The sequence below is a fragment of the Parasteatoda tepidariorum genome, chromosome 5 (genome assembly GCF_982258835.1).
Source record: "Parasteatoda tepidariorum strain Cologne lab strain chromosome 5, Ptep-v5.0, whole genome shotgun sequence".
Taxonomy (NCBI): domain Eukaryota; kingdom Metazoa; phylum Arthropoda; class Arachnida; order Araneae; family Theridiidae; genus Parasteatoda; species Parasteatoda tepidariorum.
Window position 1 is genome coordinate 86550144 of NC_141759.1, and position 26592 is coordinate 86576735.

Below are 26592 nucleotides of genomic sequence, written 5' to 3' on the forward strand. Positions count from 1 at the left end.
AAAATTGGCGAATTATCAAAATATAGCATAGCCAAAACAAAGCCAACCAGCATATAATATTGGGTTTAAAAGAATACCTTGGCGATCACGAGTCGCCAACAAATTTATGAGAATTATTACAACCATGCAACTGAAACATATTTTCGGTTGGAAATTTAGAATAAAAAGTTATAAATAGATTTTTGTTTTCGATTAGAGGCGATAGTGAATTAATAAGTCTGCATTAGTAATGAAATAAAAAAGTATCCGTTACATTGATCTAGAAGAGAAGAAATAAATATTTTATGTTCCTTTAAAAAGATTAAGTTTTTGATTTATTTTAAATATAATTCTTCTATTAATAAAATAAGCTTAAGTAATGAAGGATATTTTAAAAAGATAGGAAATACATATGTAATGCCAAATGTGGCATCACAATCAGTTATGGTAGGCAACAGGCAAGGAATTTTATGCTTAATAATTAAACATATAATCAATTTTTAATTTCCATCAAGTAATCAAAAATCATTTATATGTGTTATACTTGATTATTTAAATTATTCTTGATTTAATATACTTCGATTATTTATATAATCTGTATAAATTAATAGATATTATGAAATATTAAATAACTTTATATGTAACATAGAGTTGCATACTATTCATTATATTATTAATAAATTTGTGACAATATTTGCTCTAGAATTTTCATTAATTATGGAATATTTTGTTTTTCAGCAACCGTACACGAATTTTATGCTGTGGCTGGTAATAGAATTTCCATGCCCTGCAACATCACAGCACCTTCTAGTGACGATGTTGTGACGTTGGTGCTTTGGTACAAAGGGGACATGAAGGTACCAATATATACTTTAGATGCCAGAAAGGGACCTATTGAAAAGTCTAAACACTTCCCAAGTTCCAAATTGGGGAGACGTGTTCATTTTGATTTGCACGTTAAAAATCCTGGTTTAGCTATAGATCCTGTAAAAGGTGAAGACGCCGGCACTTATAGGTGTCGAGTCGAATACAAGAGGTATAGGACACTCAGTTACCAGTACGAGCTTAAGGTTATTGGTAAGTATTATTATTATTTTGAATTTTTGTCTTTATATATAAGAAGTATACAAAATCATTTCTTACTACATGAGTTGGTATTTAGAAACAGCCTATTTTAGTTTTTTTAGATTGCCTGCTAATCTCATTTAAACTCCTTACATTCTTGGCATAAAATAAAGGTTTCTTATGATTGGATTTATAATAATTTGGAATTTTATGTATAGAATGGTTTAATAACGCATTTGACTAGTTCAAGAGAAATAAATAAGTTCGAAATTTGCTTAAGTCGAAATTAAAACAATTTTAAGCCCTGAACCAGAATTGAAAGGGACCCCAGTTAAATTAATTATAGAAAATTAATAAGAAACCGTTGATTAGTAGATGTTCCGATAATTTGTAAACTACTTACCTAGAAACAGAAGGATTAGCTGATTTAAACCAGTGTGGTATAAATCATGCCATACACTATATGGTTCGTTTTTAATTTCTTGATGAAGAAATTGTATCTTTTATTTTCCGGATTTTTAAAAAAAATTTCATCCTTTTTTCCTTTTTCTTTCAGTGCTTTGTTTATTTTTTTTCATTATTATACCCCCCCTTTTTTTTCATATGTCTTTAATTTTCTTTTGTTTTATCTTTATTTTGAACTTATATATATCTTATATATATATATATATATATATATATATATATATATATATAGGGGAGAGTCGGGTAGCCCCGCCCACTGTCAATTTCATATGTATAGAATATTTTTTCAAGTCAGTGGGCCATCGGACATTAATTGTTATATTAAAAGAAGATTATTTTCAAAGTTTCAAGTATTTATGCAGCTGTTAACATGGTAAACAATAGTTTTGAAAATATGTTGAATACAGTAGTCATGAAATTAAGAAAAATTGGTTGATTGTTTCGATTAAACTTCATTTTAATACTAAAAGAATAATTTTTTCTCCACATGCAGCATTAAAGTTTGTAATCTTAAGTTTAATTTGCACTAAGAAGGAAGTTTATATGTGAAAAATTGTTCGAGTAATTACAAATTTACAAAAAAATTGGATTTCGGGTAGCCCCGCTCACATGAATGTCGGGTATCACCGCCCAATTTTATTTCGTCGATAAATGTACAGTTGCAAAGATTATTATTTTATTGCTTCAAATTTGAATGTTATATGCATTTTTAACAACAAATATTGTTGTTATTAAATAATTGTTATTAAATGATAGAAATCACTAAAAGTATATAAATATGTAATAAATAAAATAATTTTGTGATAAAAATGATAAACGAGATTTATCTATTGCCTCTACATTGGTCATTTTCATTTACACCTGAAAAAACAGTAAAAAAACATGATTTTTGTAACTGGGCGGGGCTACCCGACGCATTTTGAAAAGAGCTGAAAAACATGTTTTTTTAAATTTCTATTTTTTTAAGTTAAACTATTCTTATTTTGGTACATTCTTTTTGCATTATTTAATTAGATGATAAAACAATTGAAACATACCAAAATATTGATTATTACTCAATATTATACAGAAATATGAGCAATACTCCTTAAGTGGGCGGGGCTACCCGACTCTCCCTTATATATATATATATTATCTTATTTGATAAAAAAAAAATTCTTTCATATAATATTTATCTTTTCTTAAACAAAGTTCATTTCCTCAGCTTATGCTGTGTTTTGCATAAATTTAATAATTATGTCACATTAGAAGGATGTCACATTCTGAAACATGCATGATCTCATATCTAATTCTTTTCAAAATTTAATTTTTCTGTTATTGATTCTACATATTAAAGAGCTGCAGATGTATAACATTACTTGAGATATGCCTCATATAAAGTTACTAAATATGCCTGAAAGAAAATAACGTAGGATTCATTTATTGTATATCACTGTTTATTGCAAACACCGTGACTTGTCCTTTTATTTCAAAATATCTGAATTGTAGATCCCTTAGTAAAGAGCTAAGTTGTAAAATATTTTCATAATACATAACATATCTTTGTATACTGTTTTATCTTTATTTTGTATTATGTTAAAATATATGTAGCTTTGCATTCGAAAAATTTTAAAATATATATTTTAACACAAATAAGAATTTTAGAGAAACTAAATTTTACATCTGTTCCTAATTAACTCATATGAAGTTAATATCGTATATCATCAATTTCAACACACAGAACCTTTTAAATGTCGAATAAGTCAATAACATCAGATTGAAAAATATAATTCTTCCTCCTTTAATTTTCTATTTCATTCTTCATTTTTTGAACAAAAATAAAAAGATAAAACTCCTGTGACCAGACAGCGGCGAACTACGTGTTTTTATATTTATAAATCTGGGATTTTTTTAGAAGAATTTCAGAAGAAATGCTTAATTTCACTTAAAACTAAAGAGTAATCAATCAAATCTGCCAACAATAAGTATCAACGAAATCCCTCAAAAAATTCATCAAATCTCCTACATTTAATTAAATTCTTATTTTCAAGATCTATTTATCTCCTTTAAACATACCACTGTGAATTGACTAAAGCTGCGTTTCTCGTGGATTTAATAAATATGTCATAAAGAAAAATAAATAAAGATTCCTTGAAGCATTTTATATCTCATCCTGTATCATCAATCATCTCGTATCATTTTTCAAAATTGTATATCCTGATGGTAGATTCGAAAGGAAAAGAGAGCTAATGTTATCGTTTCTAGGCGCCCAACATGGTGAAAGGTGCTGAGAGAATGAACCAGTCTGTCTTTTACATATCTCAGTTGGCTTCTTTTTTGGCTGGTTTTCTGCAGAAGTCTAAGGTGTCGAAAAGATGCTGCAGTACTTTTCTTTCTATGAGGAGACCATTTGTCAAGATTTGGGTGAACGGAGAACTTCTTTTCTTGCTTACGCAAACGATGTAGACGATGACACACACGATCAATTTTGTGTCCTGTGATTTCGTGTCGGGATATATTCATTTTATGAATATTGCTCAAGTAAATGAGGATTTATTTTCAACAGTTTGCGTTGGATGTGTTATTGAGTTATTACTATGCATAATTATTTATTAGAATAAGGAAAGTTCCTTCATTTTGAATTTCTAAATAGAAGCAGCTCCGGCCGGCTTGTGTAGGGGGCAGGGGACAGTCCTTGCATCAGAAAGGTCTTGGGTTTGAATCCCGGGCAAAGCATGGATGTTTCTTTCTCTCTCTGTGTGCTCTATGTCCTTTCTCCTTCATGTGTGAATGTGACCCGCCCTATAAACGGGTTGTGGTGTGGCAGAAGTCAAATTCCTGGTCATAGATGGCGCCACTGAAAAACAGGAACAATCGCACATCCACTGCCTAAACAGGCATACGACAGAAAAAAATTTAAGCAGCTAAATAAGTAGCAAAGAAGAAGAAAAAAATGCTGCCATTGCTTTCAGCGACGCATAAATTGATCTGTCATTGATTTTCTAACTTAAATTTCTTCAATTATTTCTTCCTATATTCACTCTTTGTGGCTTAGTGGTTAAAGAGAGTGACCTGTCTTAGAAAAAAACTGGGTTTCGACTCTCGATGGTAACTTGGAGTCAACCCAACTTCAAATCAATGGTTACCAGTTTGATTAGAAAGTAAAGACGTTAGGTTTGCAATGATGACGTCATTCTAGCCATTATTCTACGAAATTGTGGAGTTTTTAAGGTCATGAACTCCTTGGTATGCAATGATCTGTAGCGGGAAGGATTTGTGCATTCACAACAACAGTTATTATTCATGTTTAAAAAATTCTATGATACTAATGAGAAAATAATCAAAATAAATGTCTGATGATTGTGCATTATTTTCGAAAAGAGTAATTAACTTAATAATAGATATTTAAAAAGAAATTCTATAATGAAATAAAATATTAAATAAATATAAAAAGCATTATAAATATTATGCAATTTCATGTCCAATAATAAAAATTCAATCCAATTACGAAGAAACAATAAAAATGTACTTACAGTAATTAGAAAAAATATATAATAAAGAAATTATCCAAAAATAATTATTTAATAGTAAAATGAAAATAAATTCGAATAGACATTTTATTACTGTTTCAAATTAAACGCATTTTTTAGATCTTAAAGAGCAATTTAAACGAGATTAATGAAAATAGGAGTCTCAAATCTTATAACTTAATAATTGACTCAAATTCTGGTTTATTTAAAGAGCTAATCATTTAAACAATGCAAATCCATGTTGTTCTGGTAAAAAATAATAATGAACATTGTAAGAAAGTTTTTAAAAAAGGAGAGATTGATAAAAACTACACTCTTCGTTTCATATGTATTAAAGCAATCTGATTGAAACACTTGAAATTATGTATGACAATTACGTGATACTAAATTATACTATTCATATTACTCCATAGTTGACTCAAGTTCTGGTTTATTTAAAGAAATAATTATTTATATAATGTAAATCTATGATTTTCTGGTATAAAACAATAACAAACATTGTATGGAAGTTTTAAAAAAAGAGAAAGAGTGATGAAAATCTAAAATATTCATTGTAGAATTTCTTTCTTAAAACTTTTCTCCCAGAAAAACTGTTTCTTCTTTTTCTTTAGATAGAGAGGATGTGCATCAAACTTTGTATTCATATCATTTCCTTTCAAACAAAATCGATTGAACTTCGAAATTTGAAGAAGCTTTGTGCGAGGAAAGTAAATAGACCTGTATGTAAATATGGGCATCGATAGACGGGGATCCACCAAGGGCACCCAGGTTGAATCTGAATATATTTTGTACATCTACGTTTTTCTTTATTCAAAAAGTGCTTTGTAGGGAGAAATAATCTGATTTTTCTTCAAAGATTAACGAAATGTTTTCGATAAATTTAAATTGGTTTTTCTGAGTTTTAAGCTTATATTACACATGCAAATACTTTGCACGACTAAAGTAGTATTCTTTTACATGCATAGTTTATTTTTTTAAATACTCATACTATGCTTTTATTTTAGTGAAAACCTGCGTGTGTAGTGAGAAAAAAAAACTTATACTTCATTTCTCAAAGGTACCCAAGTTGAATCTGTATATATTTTGTACACCTACGCTTTTTTTTTCCTCAATAGGAGCTTTATGATGATAAATAATCTAGTTATATGATTTTTTAAAAAAAAGAATGAAGGTAGAGTTTGGATAAAGTTACATTTTATTTCTGATGCTTCTAAGATACTCTACATATAACATTACTTAGTTAGACAGAAAAAAGGCTCATTTTTACATTAACTAATTTTCTAAAGTACTTACAACACAAATTTACCAAGAAACAATAGAAAATTCTGATAGAATTTTTGAGGCTGATTTCCAGAAGAATGGTGAAAAAATTCTATTTTATACAACTTGTTTACAAATTGAAAGTTTGGGTTTTAATGTTTTTGTACTGTAATCTAAAGTAGAGACCGGGATAGCCTGGTTGGTAGGGCACTGGGTCCATGTTCAAGAGTTCGTGGGTTCGATCCCAGGCCGGCCAAAGACTCTCTGTGTAGTAAATGGTGACTGATGCACGTTAAATCTGTCAAATCTCGAAGTCCTCCATGTTCCCATAACAAATCAATACCTCTGCAGGTACTGATCAAGGAGTTTCCTTGTCCTCTGGATTGGTCCAAAATTGCAAGGCTACTGAGTTGAACATTAGTGGTCGTAAGCCCGAAATTGGGTCTGCTGTTCAACGACGGATATAATGTAATCTAAAGTAAGGGATAAATTTATGAAGCCATGCGTCTTTGATAAACCTCAAAGGATTTAGGTTAACTTTTTTGCGAATAAATGAAAAAAAATTTTTTTAGTAATTAACGTGAGCATATTTTTGTTGTTTCCATTGATTTTAGTTTTGATTGTCTCTTATTCGCGAGGAGAAATTAAAACATTCGTATTTCTACAAATGAGGTATTGCCACTATTGTAAATGTCAATGAGGTACTGTTACTATTGTATATGTTAAATTGAATAAAACAATCCCAAGTCAGTATGACCAAAAGTTTAGAAGTTATTAATATTTTATGTATAAAAATTACAATTTTGGACTCAGTGAACTTAGATTTCAGTTACGGATCTGAAATTGTCATCTAGAAATAAAATAATTTTGTACTAAATTGATTTTGTACGCGAATGAAACACGCTGCATCTTTTGCACTTATGGTATACATCGACTTTTGATGGGATCCTACGAAACAATTAATCCATCTTGCTTTGTGTGCACCGTGCATGGGTTTGGTGGGTGTATCATGATGTAGATGCTTTAGAATGGCATGAAAGTGGTGTCCTGTTGTTTTTAGAAGGAAAAAAGAAACATGTGATGCATAGAAAAACTCACACACCAGGTGCTTCTTGCGACGCTACATTCTTCCACTAAAGGTGATGGATACTTCATTTTCGATAATGCAATTTTCCAGAAGTTTCGAAAATTGATCCAATCGAAAGTGTCAGGATATTGACCCAATAGAAAATACTTAGGGATTTGTTGGAGAGACACATCCGAAAGCAATCTCCTCTTCCATTTAATTTACATGATTTGAAATACTGTTTAGGCAATGTATGGTATATACTAGATAAAAATACACTCCAAGAGCTTGAAGAATCGATATTTTCACGAATACGGGTTGTTATCCGCGCTAAAGGAGGTCTAATAAAGATTATTCTAGAGTTTTAATTCATTGACCATTGTGTGTATAGTTCTTTTTTTATAAAAAAAATTGCTTTATTAAGTGAAAAAATCATTTATTTTAAAGATTAGTGACAGATATTTAATACACATGCGTTAGACATTTTCCAAGTCTTTGTTCTTTAATTTTTTTTGCTCTTTTATTTATTTTTTTAAAAAATGGAAGAAAAAAAGCGAAATTAGTAAAAAAACATCTGATACGTGGAATTCAACTGTCACATTGTTTTGGGCATACACATATTTGTCTTCAATAATTTTGTTTTAATAAAATATATTTAGTACTGTTTAAGTGTTTCATGACGTGAAATAATCTCATTTTTGCATAAAAATAAAGTAACAAACTTATAGTGCATTTTCAGTTAATGTCGTTAATGTTTCAAGAGTGTATAAATTTTAAATATACTATAAACGAATATACAAAAGTAATTTGTTCTCTTCATTGTTGAGTTTTTTTTCCTCAAGATCTCATAAAATGCTCCTTTTTTATTTTGTGAAGAAGAATGAATTGTGCGTTTAGTTCAATTGGCGACATTTTTCAGATACACATTACATTTTTAAATATTATAATAAATCTGTGACTATATACCAATTTTCGGTATCCTCATGCGACTTGCAAGGAAAATTAATCTGATTTCTCAAAAATTTAAGACAAGCTTTAATTATGCTTTCAACCTTCAAATACTTGTTTCATTTTAAGATATTTTACAGAAAAATGATGGGACAATATTTATTTCTTGATAATTAATTTCCTTGTAATATGCTTAGGAAATAGTTTAAATTTAAAAATGTATCAAATATTCATATAAGATTTGATTCTGAGTAATTATAATGGCTGCAAAATAAGGATGTGATTATGTTTTAAATAATTACGGTTTCTTCAGAAACTGCCTTTAAAGGAGAAATTATCTGAGTACTTTAAAACTTAATCGCAATTTCTAATTAACTTATATTTGAATTTATGTTTAATTTTTCACGTCTGAGTTAACGTTTGTTATAAATTTAAAATACTTGAATTTCTTAATAATTGAGAATGATTTTTCTAAAGAATATAGATAATGTTTGAACGAAAAAATCAGTTAAGGTTTAATTTAAATTAACTGTAATGTAAACATTTTTTATCATATAAATATTTTATTACATAGAAGTTTTCCTCTATATTTTAGAACCTAAAAATTAGACATTATAAAATACGAATCAATTTTTATAAAGAAAATTATTACTGTACAAAGGAACTTTTTTTTCATCGAATATTATCTAGCAAAAACCATGTTCAATAATATATCTTACGCTGTAGAAAGAAATAAAATAACTTATTTTAAAATGTGATTTCACAAAGCATTTCTTTGTAATTGGTCATATGGTCAAATGTTTTTGTTTTCTCCTGTCAAATTCATTGATTACTGTGTCAACGTTTTTAAAAGAAAATTCTAAGTAATCTTTTTAGTCTGGGAACTTAATTTCGTTCCCAGAGTATTTTGTTTTGGACTGGAGAAACGTAATTTCGTAATTGTTTCCTTTATGAAACTTCAAAAAGTGAACCAAAATAAAACTTTATTTACTTATTTGTTTATTGATCATTAGTGTTTTCTTTTTCATTATGAAGTTTCGGTTTTGCAGAGATTTTTTTTCTTAAATGACTACCTGCTAAAACTTGCTTACTGTTGTTGATAGTACTTGATATTCAAAGCGGTAAAGAAATACATTTAAAATCATGAAGTTGTATTTAACTAAAATGTAAAAATATGGAAATATAGGACAGTTAGAAATATGCGTTCATCTATTTTTTGATACATTTAATACATTTAGTGATTCTTCATCTTATTTTATTTTTTTTATTTTATAAAATAAAACTTCTGCATTTAGGTAAACTAGACTGCATTGAGGATTTTTTTTATTGCATTTGCGTTGCACGAAGAGAAAAATCTTGAAAATTTCACATGGTTATTTCAATGGAGAGAAGATTTTTTCCCATGATATATCTATTATCACGTCCAAAATGTGATCAAAAATGCTAGTCAAAAATAGTATTCGAATCTATCACCAGCTGTCGCCAGTGATCTTGATCCAGCCTTGAATAAAGATTCTTGCTCTAAAATTGGGACAGTTATTAAAGCAGACATTTTAAGCTATTTATTGCTAAACCCCATCCCGCCCCCAAAGGGGGCATCCGGGTATCAATAAAGACAAACAATTAGATTTTAACAGTAAAGACTAACCGGAAAACAATAAAGACATCCGGGAAACAATAAAGACAAACAATCACATAGTAACAGTTTACAAGGGTAAGTGCGATCTAAAACAGATGAAAAGAAGTACTTCACTACATAATAATACAATTTAGAAAGTTCGTAAGTAGTTAGTCAAAGGGGTCCCTTGAATAACAAAACCTTTAAAAAGGTGGTGTGCAAATAAACCACACAACTTTTGAAAATGAAAGAACAGCTACACAAGTATATATATACACAGCATGTATATGAATTAAAATGGTGAGTTATATAACAATGACACTGGAAACTGAAAGTGATGTCTGCGTGAAAATATTAACAGATGCATAGATGATCTCAGTTACAGTAAGTCTGGTTAAACAGCTGTACATACATCCCAGTACGAATCTAAAGAACAAGTGTGAATATATAGTATTCTAACCATACGGATGAAAATGATATGCAGTAACAACGTGAAGTTACAGATGAAAAGATGATCCACATAACAAAATTTTAAAGATGTCAGTATACATTAAAGACAAAGCAGATATTTTAAAATTCGCACGATCTGGTTCACTGGTTTGTAGCGAAATAATTTAGTCACTTAGTAAAATATAATTTTGATACAATCGAACACTCTCGCCTTTTTGTAGATACATTTAGAACTTATTTTTTGGATGTATGCGTTTTAGTTTAAAATTCAGAACTATTTAAATTTACAGCAGCTTAAGGGGGTTCAGTACCTAAAAACCTTCAAAAAATCGAATTTGAGATTTTGATCAATGATTAAACTAGAAACTATTAGCTTTCTAACGATATATTGCTTTTGTTTGAAATCCACGTAGAAGTGCACTTAAACTTAATTTAAAAAATGTAAACAAACCGAAAACACCCATGCCACGCCCACTTTTGACAGACGATTTCGTAAACATTATAATGTCCATTATTTTTTGCATGTGCTATTACCAAGTAATTAAAAAAATTTTTATAATTTCAACTTTACAATATCTTTAGTTGATTGTAACTTTAACTGGATTATTTGTTTGTTCTTTATTTCCATGCGATTTTCGAGAATTTTGAATATAAAACTGAGATTTACATTAGTTTGATTTGTTAAGTCTATTTTTGTTTTGTTCTTTTATTATACTGTTATTAGGTCATTATTTTTACGTTTCTTTTAATTCTTCATTACGTTTTTGTTTACTTACGTAAAAGAGAAGAAAATAAACGTTTCTTTTAATTCTTCATTACGTTTTTGTTTACTTACGTAAAAGAGAAGAAAATAAAGTACTGAAATGCAAAAAAAACATTGCTTATGGACCAGGATTGTTTTGAAGCTGTCATTACCGGCATAGATTAGGAATTTCGTTTACATTATTCGAATTTATCTTGGACCGGATTTTTTTTTCTCCCTAATTTCTAGTTACATCATTTTGATTTTTTGTTTAAATGTTCTTAACATAATATTTCTAATTTTGAAGTAAATTCTTATTTACAGTTCTTTGTTAATTATTTCTGTGTTTAGAATGTTTATCTTGAAATATGCATTTTTTTAGATTTTTTTTGTAATATAGTTATTTTTTTTAACAAAAATACTTTTAACTCATTTAAATTTAAACAAAACATCTTGGTAAAGACTTGAATATTCAATTTTCATGAATAAAATTTATGGATGATTTATGAATTATACAATTTTATAATTATCGCATTCAGTTTGATCATTTTAAGGGCTTTTTATTCCCTCGAAAAGTGAGGAGAGTATAGTATAAAAACCTATTTTTCAATCAAATAAAGGAAACATTTAAGAGTAATTTGTTTGAAATGTAAGCAGTACGAGATTTATAACTTAGAAACAATTTGATTTTTGAATTTAAATTTTAAATATTGTTGGTAGTCTAATATTTACGCTTTAAATGCAAATAACTCAAAACTATGTTTTTTTTGCTTCGATGTACCTTTTCTTGAAAACTATTGATCACAACACTTTGATTTTTGATTTAAAAAGTTCCTTTAGTACTGTAGTTTGTGCTGAAGTGAGCAGTTTTTTAAGAGAAACTTAATATTTTTTTTTTAATTCAAAATTTTCGGATGAAAATGTGAAATTTTAAAATTTTCTGCCATGCTGTGTAATTTATTTTTTTAAAATTTCTTTTAATTCACTAAATTAAAAAAAGTTCACTTCAGTATAATCTAGAATATCTATTACATACACAAAAAAAATTTCAAAGCTCTAAATACGATACTTTTTTTAAAAAGGTACATCGAAATATGCCATTTTAACATTGTCAACATAGGAGGTACCGAACCCCCTTAAGTTTGAATTTTAAAATGTTTCTACTTTTAGTTATTGTTCCAAATTACTACACAAAGAATGCATAGTTATTATACTTCCGTAAATAAGTTATCGTAATTAAATCTGTAGATAAAAAATCACAGTGGTGAAAGCTACTTAACTGTGAAATACTTTAGGGAAAAATACTAAATATTTAAAAAAAAATTGAACATTTATTATATTACTGTATTTTTTTGCCACAATGTGTGGGAATCACTTCGTTCTGTGTTACTCTAAGCTTTTACTTCGAATTATATAACACAGGACACGTTTAATTTTGGTTGATTCATTTCTTTTTTTTTATTCTGTGTAAGCTATACGCATACCCTCCAACTTATGAGGATTTTGAAAATAATTCTTTCTAGTGGTAGCGAACCAAAGTAGAAATTTTTAAAGCAAATGGATCTCTCATAAAACTTTTATCAGAACTTAAGAATCTAGCCATATGGCCTGCACTTTTATAAGTAATAGTGGACAAGTTACGCTAAAATTAATTTTTTTTAAATATTAAGACATTAATTTTGCTACCATCAGAAAAGAAGATTTCTGAAACTACGGAAATTCCGTAGCAGTTGGAGGGTATGGCTATACGTAAACATCCGCCAACCTTTAAAAAATGCGAATTCGTTAATTTTCAAATGCTTGATCCATCTTGAACAAAATAAGTAACTTAATTGTTTCGTATCAGGCAGGTCACAACTTCCTAAAATGCAAACAATGAGGTGCGCTGTCGAAAATTCTGTCAAAAATTTGTGTAGGAAATACCGCCGTCCTGAGTGCAGCATCCGTGAAATCCTTTTTACCGTAAAATCAATTTAACCGTGATATTTATTTTTCCCGAAAATTTTGAACCGTAATATTTATTTAAATTCAGTGATTTAGAGAGTTTAAAGTGAATATTATAGTAAAATATAAGATGTATCAAAATTATTTGAAAGTTTTCGGTGAAAATTGATTTTACGATAAAATTGTAATTCTAATACTTAAGGATTTTACTGTTCCGAATGATGAAATAGATCGAATCTGTTTAAAACACTGGAACTACAGTGAGCCAAATAAAAAGGACCACCTTGAATAACTTTTGATCTAATCATCTTCACGTTCTACGACTCAATCTTACTTCTTCGAAAGGGTGACCTGAAATATACTAATTAAAAAGTGCAGACGTTATTTTAAGATGCGAAATCAGACGCAAAAACGTGCATTCTCTGAATAAACATAACTTTTAACCATAGATTTCATACTATAGATTGCTGACCCCTCAAAACTTGGGGGCTGGCACAATTTTGGAAATAGGGACCCAATAATTTGATAATTAGAGAGCTCTAATGCTTGGACCCCTTAATGTTAATTTAATTTTTTTTCGCATTGCGCTATATTTCTGGAACGTTTTGATCGAATTGTAAACTTTTTTTTTCACATTATTATTTTATTCATAAGTTACGGTATTAAATAAAAACGCATTTTTACTGAATAAACATACCTTATTTTGACGGATTCGCATTTCTGACCCCTAACCGCAATCAGAGAAATATTGTCCCAACAGTTTGGTCAAGAGAGCTCTCCAAAGTTTGGACTCCTTGATGTTAAATTCATTCTTTGCGTACTTCGAAACTGTTTCCACGCAATTATAAAACTCGTTTATCCCAAGATAATGCCATCCAAACAATAACTTTTAGTAAATATTTACTATTTTTTATTCTTTCATTTAATGCTGCACGAAAAAAATTTGATTTGTAAGGTATACAATTTTTAACATCATTTTAAAGTATGTAGTTTCGCATGCCAAAACTCAAAGTCGGTAGTCTTTGAAACCTTAAATAGTAACCTTAATAGTAAAAATTATTTTACTATTATTGAGCTTCAAGAAAAAAAGTTCATATTAACTAATATCCTGTTTCATCATTTACAATTTATTTCCTTTTCAACATATTTCATTTTCAATTTATTTTATCTGAACAAATCATTATTCATCTATATCATCCTGAACTGTGGCGAATAAATATTTTGTTCCATACTTTATGTTCTTGATTTTAATCGAAAATCTAAATTACCACCCCTCCCGAAAGAAAATTTCTATAGCGACAATAGTAGAAGTATTAATTTATGCAAAAGGAATATTTTTGCAATTTTTATTATAACTAATTTTTTAATCGAAACATTTCACCATAATTTTTCCTTTAAAATTAATATTATCATTTCGCAACTTCGTTGATTCATTGTTTTTCCTTTCGTATAAATTATACTTATTTTCCGAAACAAATTATGAAAATGAAGCTCATGCCCCAAGGTTTCAAACAAGCAGAAGACTAGATTTCACCATGCGTGATTAACTATATATTTAAATACCGTAATATTATCTCATCATTCAAGGGGAAAAATACCATGTTATTTGAGCAAGAGGTATTAACACAATTTTCTCGAAAATGATTACTGTAATCATAATATTATCAATTATTCTATAACAAGCGTAGCATTAGGTTGTCTAATTTATCGAAAATAAGGCATCGAAAATTTTTCATTAATTTAGAATTACTTAATTTTTTTTACTTATTTCGAGTGTCATAAAGTCATTATGCTATGAGTCAAATTTAATGAATAATATTTAATGCGAAAGAATTTTTAATGCATATATAAATAAGTTAAAAGTGCAATAGTTATTTTAATTATTTTTAAGTGACGTAATAGCCCGGTGAAGTAAAGAAACTTATAACCGATTAAAATGCCTACCTATCTGTTAATAATATGAGATAATTCTTTCAAAGCATTTTTAAAACATTTTAAACATTACTAAGCTCAACTCTGAAATAAAGAAATATTTTAAAAAAATAACATGAAATAAAGTAATTTTTAGTGTATTATAAAGTATTCATAATAAGTTTTTAATATTATCTATTAAAAAAATAATAATGAAAAAATTTAATTTTTTTTTATATTTAATTCTCAAGAATATTATTCAGGACTTTATAAAATTTATTGATATTTAAGCACCTAATCTGGCAGTGACAATTATTTTTTCTCTATAATTTGTGATAATCTGTCCTATTCAATACTAGGCATGCGGGAGGTATAATCCATCATCACCAATTGTTCACAAAATGCTGCTTCAAAACCGTAAAGGTGAAAAATGTTTTTTACCATAAACTTCAGGGTTATTTATATGAATAGACTGCTACCTGTTATTTTACCATAATTCCAGAACGAATATTCTAACAGTGTCTATTCAATCAGTTTATTCATCAGTTATGTATCAGTTATGTATTAAATCAATATATCAATGCAATAGAAAACCTGATTTTCATTAGATGTAATATGATAAAACGCTTAACAGAAAATATTTATTTTTCCTATTCAAAGTTAAATTATAAACGTGTCAATTAACGGAATAAAATTGAAAACATGTGCTGCATTAAAAATGTTAGAAATAATGAAATCACTTTGATAAATGAATACTGAAAAGTTTCTTGTTTTTAAGGATATCAGTTAGAATTGCATTCCATATTTAGAACTAGATAAGGGAAGCAATTAAAAATGATAAAAATCTCTGGGGTTTTTTAGCGTGTCGTAGGCGAGAATTATATATATATATTAGTTATTATTAAAGTATTAGTCATTATTAAAATATTAGTCAAAATGTATTATTTGAATTAAACTGAATGATGATTATATGATTAGAAAAACTAAAAGTAAATCTTGCATTACGAAGAAAATAGGGGGAGGTAAAAATTTAATTAACACGTTGAATGCCACGCGGGACAGCGGGGACAGGCTCTGAGTTTGTTCGTAGCGCCACGGTGTCACCGGTGACCGGCTAAGCCAAGATTATTAGAAACACACAATTCGAGTAAATTTTCAATTTTTTTCATATTATTATCGTTACTAAAATGGTTTAAAGAAATTAATGCAATAAATACTGAGAAAATCATTTTGGCCAGACTGGCAAGCCGTGTTAAATTAGCTTGGCATTCAACTTGTGAAATACAAAGGAATGTTATACATCGAAGCCTTGTTATACACTGTTAGATTTTTCTCAAAAAATGGTTAAATAACTATTTATTTAAATTTCATTTTACCATATTCAAACAAAACAGTCAAAGAATCATAAGTAAGATGGTATTCAAACTGATAAGTTTGAGGAAAACCGTTTTTTACTGCTGTTGTCAAATAAGCAACCAGATCTAGGCACATCTAATGGAACCACTTAGTGCCTTGCAGCAGGATACATGTTATAACCGAGAGGGTCAGTTTGACAATCTCATGACCGACTGTACGGAGGTTCGAGTGTTGACACCTCAAAACTTCCTCTATTCCCTTCAACACCATGAAAAGGTTCCATTGCCCTACTCTCCCCAGTTTGTGACACTAGAAAATTAGAATGCGATACTTTCTCTCGCGTATAGATGATAACACCGTAAAGCATCTTTACACAAAAAAAATTTAGTATTTCCAATTTCTTGCTATAGGTGAAATAACTAGATAAACTAATTAAACCTCATCCCACAGTTCACTTGATAAAACACATCTCAACCACAACCTAACTTCAGTGCCTATTACCTAACTAAAAGCTTAGCTCCAATTTCCATTACCTAACAAAAAGCCTAGCTCCAATGTCCGGTTAAATTTTTTATAGCTTTGAAACCATGCTAGTTATAAATGGTTAAAAATCTGTATCATTTTGTATCAAAACATTGAAAGTAAAAAATTGTCTTTACCATAAATTTTATGGCTAATTGGATTTTATGGTTAACTGGTGAGGGTTATTTTACCGTAATTTTTGAATGAGAATTCGAACAGTGTAAGAGAAAGAACAAAGTAAAATTAAACTAAAAATGTCGGAATTACTGTAGCAGCACAACTAATTTATGACTTGTTTTTATTGGTTAACGATCTTGCAAAATTAAAAAAAAATAATGTTTAAACTATAAAAAAAAACTTTAACTTCTTCAGCAAAATAACCGAAACAAAAACTATTTTCAATTTAAGGAAAAAAAGAAATTTATATATGTGTTTGCTATTGTATACCTTGTACCGGAAAGCAAAAGAGGAAATCACCGACAAAAGTACGACGATACTGTAATCACTTTTAGAATTTTCCCTTTAGAACAATGACATCAAAGACATTAAAGATAATGTTTGTATCTTGAAACGTCCAGGAAGTTTGTTCAAACTTCCTGGAAGTTTTAAGAGCCAACATTAAATTTAAAGTCAGATACAAGAATGAAATCGTATCTTATAAGAGGAAATTGCTAACGATAAATTTCTTCGTAATCAGAAACAAAAATTTATCGTATAGAAGAGATTATAAATACCCAATTTGGAGTTTTAAGTTAGAGATTTTGAATTTGTTTATTTTTCTTAAGAAAGAAAATATTCAACTCTTTACATATTTTTAAATGTAAGTTAAGTATACTGATAAATTGGGGAATTTCGCTACACGTTAGTAGCGAATTGCACCATTTTTTACATTTGCAATATAAAAGGGTACTAAAATAAGAGGCCGCTTTTTCATTAATTGAAAATTTTAAATGATTTAAGATGTGTCAATATTTGTAATATTTTGAATTTCTTTCAAACCTTTCCTCATATGATAAATGATAAAAGGTTCATTAATATAGAAGGTAAATAATGATATGTTCATTTCTAAACAGAATAAAAATTAACGAAACACATGAGAAATAATATAGTTTGCAGAATATCATAAAATGTTCCGAATAATTCCATATTTATTTGAAATAAATAATAAGGAAATGCATATGCACTTTGATAATATTCTGATAAAATTTCGCAAAAAGTATGTAAAATCCATTTTTGCCAGAATTTGTTATGAAACAAAAATCTGATAATCCGTAATTTAACTAATAATTGCAGTAAAATATGATGAACCACTCGTAATACAAAATCGTACCGTAAAAATTACGACATGAAATTTTACGGTAAAAATGGATTTTACGGATGATGCACCTAAAGTGTCGATATTCTACACTGGAATTTAATCCGGAATTTTTTTACAGTGTGGATGTAGCTTTGACAAAAATTTAGAGATTAGCAGAATTTTTTAAAAGCGATTTATTACATTCTGTCGCCTTGTTTCCTGTAGCGACCGTCAATTTTAATCTATAGGAAGAAGTATTTTAAAACATTAATTATTGCAAAACTATGTAAGAATGAATTAGAATCAGTGAATAAATTACAAAACTTGTAAAGCCAATGAATAAATAAAAGCGAACAAAATATAACCAACTATATGTGTAGTTAAAATTAAAAATTTTAAGTTACTAAATAAACGATTAACTAAATTCTATTTATTTTAATTTACAAATTAGAAAAACATATTGAGTTATTTTTATTTCGTCTTAAACATCAACTCACTATGTAAAATCATTTTTACATAATGATTCATTCACAGTTTTTTTACTGCCAGGTTTCTTATATATTTTTGTGTAGGGAACTTCGCAATATTCTGTGCAATCCCACAAGCATTATAAAAATTCACCACACGCGTAAGTGAAATTATCAGTCTCTTCATTTGTACTGTAATATACTAATGCAGTTTCAGTACAATAATATTGCAGTTTCAACTCATTAACTTTAATTTTTAATTTTCAGACGTAGAACAATGAGAAAATTTTAAATAAATAGTAAAGTTAAAATATAATACAATTATATTGTAATAAGTTACAGACATGTCAAAATCACTTAAATTGTTGGCGACCAATCCTGCAAGTCTCGCGACTCCATTTGGGGTCATGACCCGTAGTTTAAGAAATTCTGTCCTGGCAAAACCATACCAATTAATATGATACTAAATACAAATGATGATTTTACACAAATATGCAACTCTCCAAGCATTGTTAATAGCACAATGAGATTTATGGATATGAATAAGTTGTACGTTATTTGGAGTACGATACAATTAATAATCGGTAGTTTCATTAGTTAATAAATATTCGTCAAACCTAATTGATGCTAATTAAGGTAATAAGTTATTAAATTTATTGCCGAGTGGTGGGGAAAATGAGTTGCAGCGAAGTGCCGATTGCAATTTATCCGGGTCATTATTACTAGTATAACACTAGATTAGAAAGGATTTCTTGAAATTAGTTGTCATTATAAATTTTATGCTTTTTTCTGCTTAAAAAATATTTGTTTGGATTAAGATATATTTAATAGTTTGTACTTTATATTGTTGATAAATAACCTTCGTATCTGATTGATGTTAATTTCTCTAATTTATTTAAAATAATATAACTAATTAAAATTTATAGGCAAACTTGAGCGAAAAGGCTGAAATTGAAACTTGCTAAGGCAAATTGCCTCTTCTGATTTATTAGGATTATACGAATATGTATAAATGATCTAACACTAGTTTAGAAAAGAGTTCTTGAAATTAGCTGTAGTTATAAATTTAAGGATTTTACTGTTTGAAAAATTTTTTTTGATTAAGATACATTTAATAGTTTGTGCTTTGAATTTCGATAAATAAACTTCAAATCTGATTGATGTTAAGTACTTTAATTAATCTCAGTTATTATATCTTATTAAAATGTATAAGCAAATGTTAGAGAAAAGGCTGTAGGGGAAACGTCTTGTGTCAAAATACCTGCTGTTGTTTTACCGGATCTTTATAAATGTTCTAACACTAATTTAGAAAAGAGTTCCTGAAATTAGCTGTTGTTAAAATTTAAGAATTTTACTGTTTAAAAAAACTGCTTTGATTATGATACATTTAATAGTTTGTACTTTGGTTTATTGAGAGATAATTTTCAAATCTGATTGATGCTAAGTACTCTAATTAATCTCAGTTATTATATCTTATTAAAATGCACAAGCAAATGTTAGCGAAAAGGCTTTAGGTGAAATGTGTTGTGTCAAAATGCTTGTTGTAATTTTACCGGGTCTTTATAAATGTTCCAACACTAGTTCAGAAAAGGGTTCTTGAATTTAGCTGTTGTTATAAATTTAAGAATTTCAATGTTTAAAAAAATAATTATGTTTTGATTATGTCGCATTTAATAGTTTGCATATTTCAATTTATTTATAAATATTCTTCAAACTTGACTGAGGATAATAACTCTAAGTTAATAAGAGTTATTACAATTTATATTTTCATATAGCCAGAAATACGGTAAATTTCACCATGATACGGTAATTTTGTCTGCACTTTTTTCTCTCTGTTGGTTAAAGAAGCCGATAAAAGAACAGTTCTAAACAATATATAAAAACAGAAGCAGTAATTATTACGAAAAGTTTCAATTAGGTTGAAAATTCAAAACAAAATAAATAAATAAATAAATGAAATGAAATAATTGTCTAAATCTGACAGTTGAAATTTGCCTATTTAATAATATGCAAACAAAACCAGCATAAAGCTAATGATTATAGCTCTGAAACCAGCATAAGAATGTAAAGTTTTTTGATAATTATTCTGAGAACAATATAATTTTTATATGATCCCTAAAAGAAATGTACATCTATTCAATAATAACGGCGCATATAAATCATCGGGGAAATGCAATATCCATCAGATACAGCTAAAGAAGCATTAAAGACATCATGTATGTAAGAGACCAATCAAATGGATGACTTTGTTTTGACGAAATTACATCTGATTACGTCATTTGAATGATAAATGGCTCTACATATATCAGGACAGGCATTGAGCAATCTGAATGATGTCATTTACAAAATTACATATATTTAAATGTAAATGAAATAGGAGTCAATTTATGCATCGTGCTTTAACATTTTGTAATTGAACATGGGAAATTCTCAGATTTTTATCACTCTTAAATGAAAGAACGAAAAGTCGATAAGAAATACTTTGATAAATATCTTTCATTTCAGTTTTTTTTCAATCAATTTGTATGACCCATGAATTCGTATTGCAGTTTAATTCAAATCGCAATCCTTTAATGAAAAAAAAAAACCCAAAAAATTGAAACTGCCGAAAGAGAATCTGATTTCAAAAATAAATAATTCACGAATGATTTGGATATAAAAATTTGAAGTAAACGCAATATTTATAGTTATACATATTTGTACATAATCTTCAAGATTTGTTTGAAAAATAGACATGGGATGGCATTTTCCACCGTACAACCTAACTTAAAGACAAAACTGTACATAATCCGGCTGTAACAATAGAGTGTAACACCATCTTTTGTCAATTTTGGTCATTTTTGCTTATACTTCAGCCATGCACGGTGCTTAAGGCATTCCATTGGCAAGTGACGGCCAGCCTCTAAAATGATGTATATAAATCTTATAGCGTTTATAATCAATATTAATTATTTTATCAACAATTGTTAAAAAAATCGAGTACCCATTTTCAAGATAAGCTGCGTAAAAATTAAAAAAAAATGTAATTAAAATATTATAAATATATACCACGTTCTTACAATAGTTGTTTATTTTAAATGATTTTTGGCATTTGCTTAGCTCCTCGTGCCAATCCAAAATGCCTAATTTACAGATCAAAATTATTTGAATTTTGCATTATTATAACAAACTTAATGTAATGTATAGGCATAAAAATTTTTTAAAATTCTACTATGTTGGGAATTGGTCGTTTCTGTAGCAAATTAGACGTTTTTGAAATGCTACCTTCAGATATTAATCTTTGAATTTTTTCTTGTTATTATAATAGGGTTAGTCAAAGAAACAACATAAATATTGGAACCAATAATAAATATAACAAATAGCTAAACAGTAGTTATATATAGCAAGATATATAATAGTAGTTATGACAACAGACTCCAAGGCTGATTAGTTGAATAGAGGCAGTTCTAAGCGCTGTAGAAGATATTTAATATCTTGTGAATTTTGTTGCGAGTTTAAATGCAAGTGTTGGATTTGAGTAACAATTCTCATCGCTTGAGAATAGTGGTTAGTTGAATAAATATTATAATTTTAAATTCTGCAGAGTCTGATCCGTTCAAAATATTTAAATCACTAAAAATATTATTTATGCAGTTCTTGCGAAATACGAAACCTTTAAAGTGTTACAAAAATTTTATCCTTTGAAATTAGTCCTTTAAAAGTTTTTAATTTTGTTAAAATTAATGAATTTTAAAGAATAATATTCATAAAATCTGTAATATAACAAAATCTTTAAAAATTTTTTTTATTAGCCATTGATTTCATTTTAAAATTGCAATTTTTTTTCAAAAATAAAAAGCTTTTTTCAACAATAGCTTGCAGAAGAGTAAATAATCTATTGCAATTTAGTTAAAAACTTAAGATTCAAAATCATGTTATTATCTAACTATTGATAAGATTAAGAAGCGGTTATAAGTAATGAATTGTAATAATTTGACTTTATAGATTTCTTAAGTAATGAAATAAAAAACCTTCACGGAGAAACAAACTCTGACAGTATTACCACACGTATGTGGCAAAGACATTTCTGGTAAAAGAAACCTTAATTCTGATTAAAATTTTTTTAAAAAAATACAAGGTTTGAAAGACCGGAGAGGACATTTTGACAGCAAATGTCCTCTCCGGCTTACTTGACACAGCTTACAGTCAAGCTTACACACACAGCTTACAGTAATAACAGCTTACTTGACTTCCGTTACTCTTCTCAACTTTCTGAAATTTTCAAAAGAATGAAAGTAAACTTTTATTTGAATATAAAGTGATCGCATAAAATGACGATTTACCTAGAATGATCATTTGTGGTCAAAATGCCTGCTATAGAAATATGAATATATTGATTAAAATTAGCACATTGTTTCTCCTACACTGCTTATCTTTAATTTACTTGCCCATGCACTGACACAACACAATTTTATTTCTTTCGCACCCGAAATAACTCACCCTGCTTGCTGCTGCTCTCCAACCTCTCCTAATTGTTTAGGCAATTGTCAATTGTTTCTTTTCAGATCGCTTTGAGATATCAGCTGGAAATCGGTTTAAAAATGAATAGCATGCCCACCACCCGAAAAAGGATAATTGTTTGAGAAAAATTCTAATTTTTTTTTATACCAAGGAAGATTATAAAATTCAGTAAACAGTTTTTAGTTAAAAATTACGTACGTTAAAAATTTATTCACTACATGCATAGCAACAATGATATGAAATGTAGATTACATTTCTGGTTTGATGTTCAGTTTAAGACAAAACATTTTTTGAACAGTTTAATTAATCTAAGAGAGGACAACAACAGAAATAGCTGGGTGAACATGCTGCTACCCTCCTCTTTAGGAAAGAAAAGTCCCAACGGACATCTTTTTAAGTCATAAAATACTGTTATGAACAAAATGATCAAATGAACAATACTGTGATGAACAAAATCTTTATGAACAAAGGAAAATTGAAGAATTATTACGAAACAGCTGAATTATACAGTTTTCAATTTACAATTATAAATTACATATTATATATTATATACAAAATATTACAGTTATAAATTTACAATTTTCAAACTGTTCCAGCGTAATGAATTTTCATTCTATTGACCTGAGAATTTAATGCTATATATTTATGAATATTATTAACATTTTGTTGGAAATTTTTTTTTTTAATTAAGTTAAGTAGTTTTTTTTTTATACATGATATTTTATAGAGGTATCATGATTTTTTCCTAAAAATATAGGTTTTTACTGTTTTTTTAATGTTATTTGTTTCTATAATAAAAAATAAAAAAAGTACTTCCAACAATTTTTTCAATATTACCTAATATGTAATATTTTGAAAGAATTTGATCATTTTGACAAAATTTCAGACGCGAGAAATAATATAAAAAAACATAAAAAATTGAAAAATTTAAATTTTTTAACTTCTTAAATTTTGAAATATTTTTTTGAAATTTTGTATAAAAGTTGTTTTTAGCAATATAAATGTATCCTGAAAATTTCAAGCAAATCCCTTTATAATTTCAAAAAAAAAAAAAATTTAAAGCCCTTTGTCGCCTTAATTACAAAAACATATTTCTTTAAATATTCCAGTTGATTATCAAAATGCTATTAATCTATATAAATGGAAACTAAAGCAAATGTTTGCATCTTGAAAGCTATGGAAAATCTAAGAAAATTTTAACGTAGTTTAAAATCCTAAAAATCCCCATAATTTTTTTTTTTTTTTTAATGAGCTGGAAGAGTTTCATCATCTAAGCCGATTGCAAACGACACGAATGATTTCTAGAATATGGCCAATTTTGGTTTTACTAACTTTAGTTTTGTTAATATTGACATTTTTTCTGACTTTTTTTAAACGTGTAAATCTTTACATGTTTCTCGAAAGTTCTCTATTTTGAGCTTTATCAACGAATTGAGATTGTTATATTTTTCTTCAATGGGGGGGGGGAGAGAATTATTTGCTTGTTCTTTTCCCCCGGTTTTCCTAAAACTTCAAAGAATAAACGCCGTCAATGTTTTTTCTGCCGACACAAAACAAAAATGTCCGTCTTGCCTATTTGTAAAATCTATTTGTTGAAAATACTAAGATATTTTCGACATAAACTTTTTTTTTTCAAATTTATTGCTAATATCTAGATTGATATTTAACTGCTTCATGATGTTGTTACTATTTTTCCTGAAAATAAATTTTAATATCATTGAAAATTATTCTTTTCTGACCTAATTAAGAACATTTGAACCAAAAATCAAATATTTGAGCTTATTTTCTTATTGTGGTCATAATGACCGTGATTGTTTTTCTGAGTAGGTGAAAATGTCGGTCGTTTTAGTGTTAAACCATTAGTTTTGTAATTTCAACGTTTGCTATGGTAACGGTTTAGCGGAAATTCTGGTTTTAAAATTTACAGTTCTTATTACCATACAATTAAAAACAATTTATTTTAACCGAATAAATGATTTTCGTACCAGGCTTAAAGGTATCGCTATAAAATTATCCAAAATTATTCAATCCAAAATAATCCAGAATGATCCAAAATAGTACAAAATAATCCAAAATGACCTGCACCCGATGTCGGGATCTCTATGGTAGAACACTTTAACGAGGACAGGCTGATCAAAGTGGTCACCCACCAGTATACTGACAGCAACCAATGCTGCTTGACTTCGGTGTTTAACTGGGAACCGTGTCCTTACGATCAGTCCACTGCGGGACCAAGGGTGAAAGGGAAATAAATTATGGCATCAGATATTTAAATAAAGTGTTTTAGCGATACTAAACTCAGATATATCAATCTAAGTTACGGTTTTAGCCATATTTTATGGATGTAGTTTAACTTATAGCTCAAATAGGTACAAAACTATTTTCCGACACGAAACAAAGTTAACATATTTTCATAGTTAGCAAACTGAACTTTTTTAACATCTTACACTACAGTAGTACTGTTAAAACTATTGACGTATTGTTAAAATTACGAAATTTTACCACAGTGAATACCAAACAGCATAGTGATAAAAACCATATTGTATTAATAATTTTACCTCACCGTGATAGCCAATTGGTTAGAGAATTTGATTCTGGTCCGGAGGGGCAGGGGTTCGATCCTCGACACAGCTAAGATCCTCAGAGAATATACGATATAAGTGCTTCTAAATTTGCGGAATTTGAAAGTCCTGTGGTCGGTCGCTAAGCTAGGTATTGTAATTCTGGTTAGAAAAATTAATATGGGTACGCTACAAAAGGGTAAAGGATCTGGTGAAAATTTCCTTCCCCTTCAGATTAATATCTAAACTAGGGAAGTGACTTCACGCAAAGGAAATCCTCTTTGCAGAAGATCAAAATTGCGATGGTTTGTTTTCAGATCATCCTCAGAAATGTTTCCCAGTCCGTCGCCAATAGCCCATTGTGCAGCTGTAGTGCAACGTAAATAAAGTACCTGTTAATTTTTTTTTATAAAGAAAGTCAGAACCAAAGCATTTCGGTAAGAAATTGCCAGGAACTAAGTAAATTTTATCTTACTCTGGTAGTACTTTACATAGTTACCATACATTTTTCTTTGTTTTTAACTGATATCGAAATTATATAAATTTTTCCTGGTGGTTAAGATAATTTTTTTACGGAAATAGTACAAAAAATGCTTCCGGGTTTATTGCGAAAAACGTTCACCCTTTCTTAAGAATTCTGTCTCTAGTTTCCTTCAAACAAACTTGCATGATGTTTAAATTGTGAATTATTTGCCTGAAATAGAGATAATAAATTCAGCCAAAATTGATATTTTTAAGTCACGTGACTTAACAGGTTTTCGGTAAAAGAACTATCAAATTCTTTATACATTCTAAATTTAGTACAATACTTCCCCCAATCTTTAAGTACATTGTTTGAGTTTCGCAACTCTTATTGATAGTCTATTCAAATTATCTGCATGAATGAATACAAAAAAAGTCTTGAATGTACTTTCTGCAGAATCATGAATAGC

At 28.5% G+C, this 26592-nt stretch overlaps 1 protein-coding gene across 6 annotated transcripts in view; it reads left to right on the forward strand.

The window, feature by feature from the left end:
- LOC107446399 (cell surface glycoprotein MUC18) overlaps positions 1-26592 on the forward strand; it is a 337992-nt gene that overhangs the window by 153874 nt on the left and 157526 nt on the right. For all 6 annotated transcript variants that reach the window (XM_043041643.3, XM_043041640.3, XM_071184932.2 and 3 more), the window contains exon 2: positions 718-1056. In XM_043041643.3, the coding sequence (XP_042897577.2) occupies positions 718-1056 (339 nt within the window). The remainder of the gene's footprint in view (positions 1-717; positions 1057-26592) is intronic.